At 43.2% G+C, this 1884-nt stretch overlaps 1 protein-coding gene across 1 annotated transcript; it reads left to right on the plus strand.

The window, feature by feature from the left end:
- Window positions 1-319: 319 nt before the first annotated feature.
- Window positions 320-1352, plus strand: LOC100960809 (olfactory receptor 11H4). The gene has a single exon (XM_003797298.2). It carries the CDS (start codon window positions 335-337, stop codon window positions 1304-1306), a length of 972 nt encoding a protein of 323 aa, XP_003797346.1. The 5' UTR covers window positions 320-334; the 3' UTR covers window positions 1307-1352.
- The last annotated feature ends 532 nt before the right edge of the window (window positions 1353-1884 follow it).

Here is a 1884-nt window from a genome sequence, read left to right on the forward strand (position 1 = left end):
GAGGGGGCTCGAGGGGGAGGAACATTGGCAGAAGGAGGGAGGCATGAGGTGGGATCTCACCTAATGTGCACATTGTGGAGGGTGTATAACACGTCCCCTGGGTAAGGGGCTCTTTTACAACTGGAACTTTACTCTGGAAGTGAGAACAATGTAACCTAAAAATTTGTATCCTATTAATTTGAAATTAAAAACATATATATATTGAGATTTAGAACCACATATGGTATTTGGAATTTATTCTCAGAATATCCTGCATTTTTCTGTATAGTTCAAGTTCTCTTCTCAATAAAGTCCTTGAGATATGTAAAAAGCAAAGAAACTTGGGTTACACTCTATGTCTGTCTTCTTCATAGATTGGAGACCCATGAACAGGTCAGCAACACAGGTGACTGAATTTGTTCTCCTCGGATTCCCTGGTTGCAGGAAGATACAGATTTTCCTCTTCTCGTTGTTTTTGGTGGTTTATGTCTTGACCTTGCTGGGAAATGGGGCCATCATCTGTGCAGTGAGACGTGACCCACGACTACACACTCCCATGTACTTTCTGCTGGGAAACTTTGCCTTCCTTGAGATCTGGTATGTTTCTTCCACTGTTCCTAACATGCTCGCCAACATTCTCTCCCAGACCAAGGCCATCTCATTTTCTGGGTGTTTTCTCCAGTTCTATTTCTTCTTTTCACTGGGCACAACTGAATGTCTCTTCCTAGCAGTGATGGCTTATGATCGGTACCTGGCAATCTGCCGCCCACTGCACTACCCTGCCATCATGACCGGAAGGCTCTGTGGCATGCTAGTGTCTTTCTGTTGGCTCACTGGATTCCTTGGATACCCAATCCCCATTTTCTTCATCTCCCAACTACCCTTCTGTGGCCCTAATATCATTGATCACTTCCTATGTGACATGGACCCACTGATGGCTCTATCCTGTGCCCCAGCTCCTATTACTGAATTGATCTTTTATACTCAGAGCTCCCTTGTCCTCTTTTTCACTCTTACATACATTCTTCGATCCTATACCCTGTTACTCAGAGCTGTTTTTCGGGTCCCTTCTGCAGCTGGCCGGCAAAAGGCCTTCTCTACCTGTGGTTCTCATCTGGTTGTGGTGTCTCTCTTCTATGGGACAGTCATGGTAATGTATGTGAGCCCTACATACGGCATCCCAACTTTGATGCAGAAGATTCTCACGTTGGTATATTCGGTTATGACTCCTCTCTTTAATCCCCTGATCTACAGTCTTCGTAATAAGGACATGAAATTTGCCCTGAGAAATGTTCTATTCGGAATGAGAGTTAGTCAAAATTCATGAGCCAAAGATGTGCCACACTTACAAGTTCTGATGTAGAACAAGATGGAAACGTATCAGTCCTCAATCTGAGTAGTTAGAAGTCTTATATTAATATTTTACCTGAAAGTGGGCCTGCCCAGCTCAAATACCTTTCTGATACTAACTACTCAAATCTTAATTCACTGGTGTCCAACACCCAGAAAAGAAAATTTTAAAGCCTGTCCTTGGAATGGAAACCTGTCCTTTGGAATGACAAAACAAAATCATTATATGAGATGTCTTCCTACTGAGATGCCCCAGGGTTTATCAGCGTGTATCTTCTTCCTCATTACAACACAACAGTAAACTCAACTTTGTCTGAGAATAGATGTATTCCTGGTAGTCTTTGTGTGATGGGAATCAACAGTAGCATAACACCCAGCATACAGTAAAACACCAGAAATGTTTTCTAAATATTTGTATCTCAATTTTTTCACTAACAAAAATATATGGGGCGGCGCCTGTGGCTCAGTGAGTAGGGCACTGGCCCCATATACCAAGAGTGGCAGGTTCAAACCCAGCCCCGGCCAAACTGCAACAAAAAACAGCCAGGCTTTGTG

This window comes from Otolemur garnettii, unplaced genomic scaffold (assembly GCF_000181295.1).
Source record: "Otolemur garnettii isolate 467f Iridium unplaced genomic scaffold, OtoGar3 scaffold00114, whole genome shotgun sequence".
In the NCBI taxonomy this organism is placed as follows: domain Eukaryota; kingdom Metazoa; phylum Chordata; class Mammalia; order Primates; family Galagidae; genus Otolemur; species Otolemur garnettii.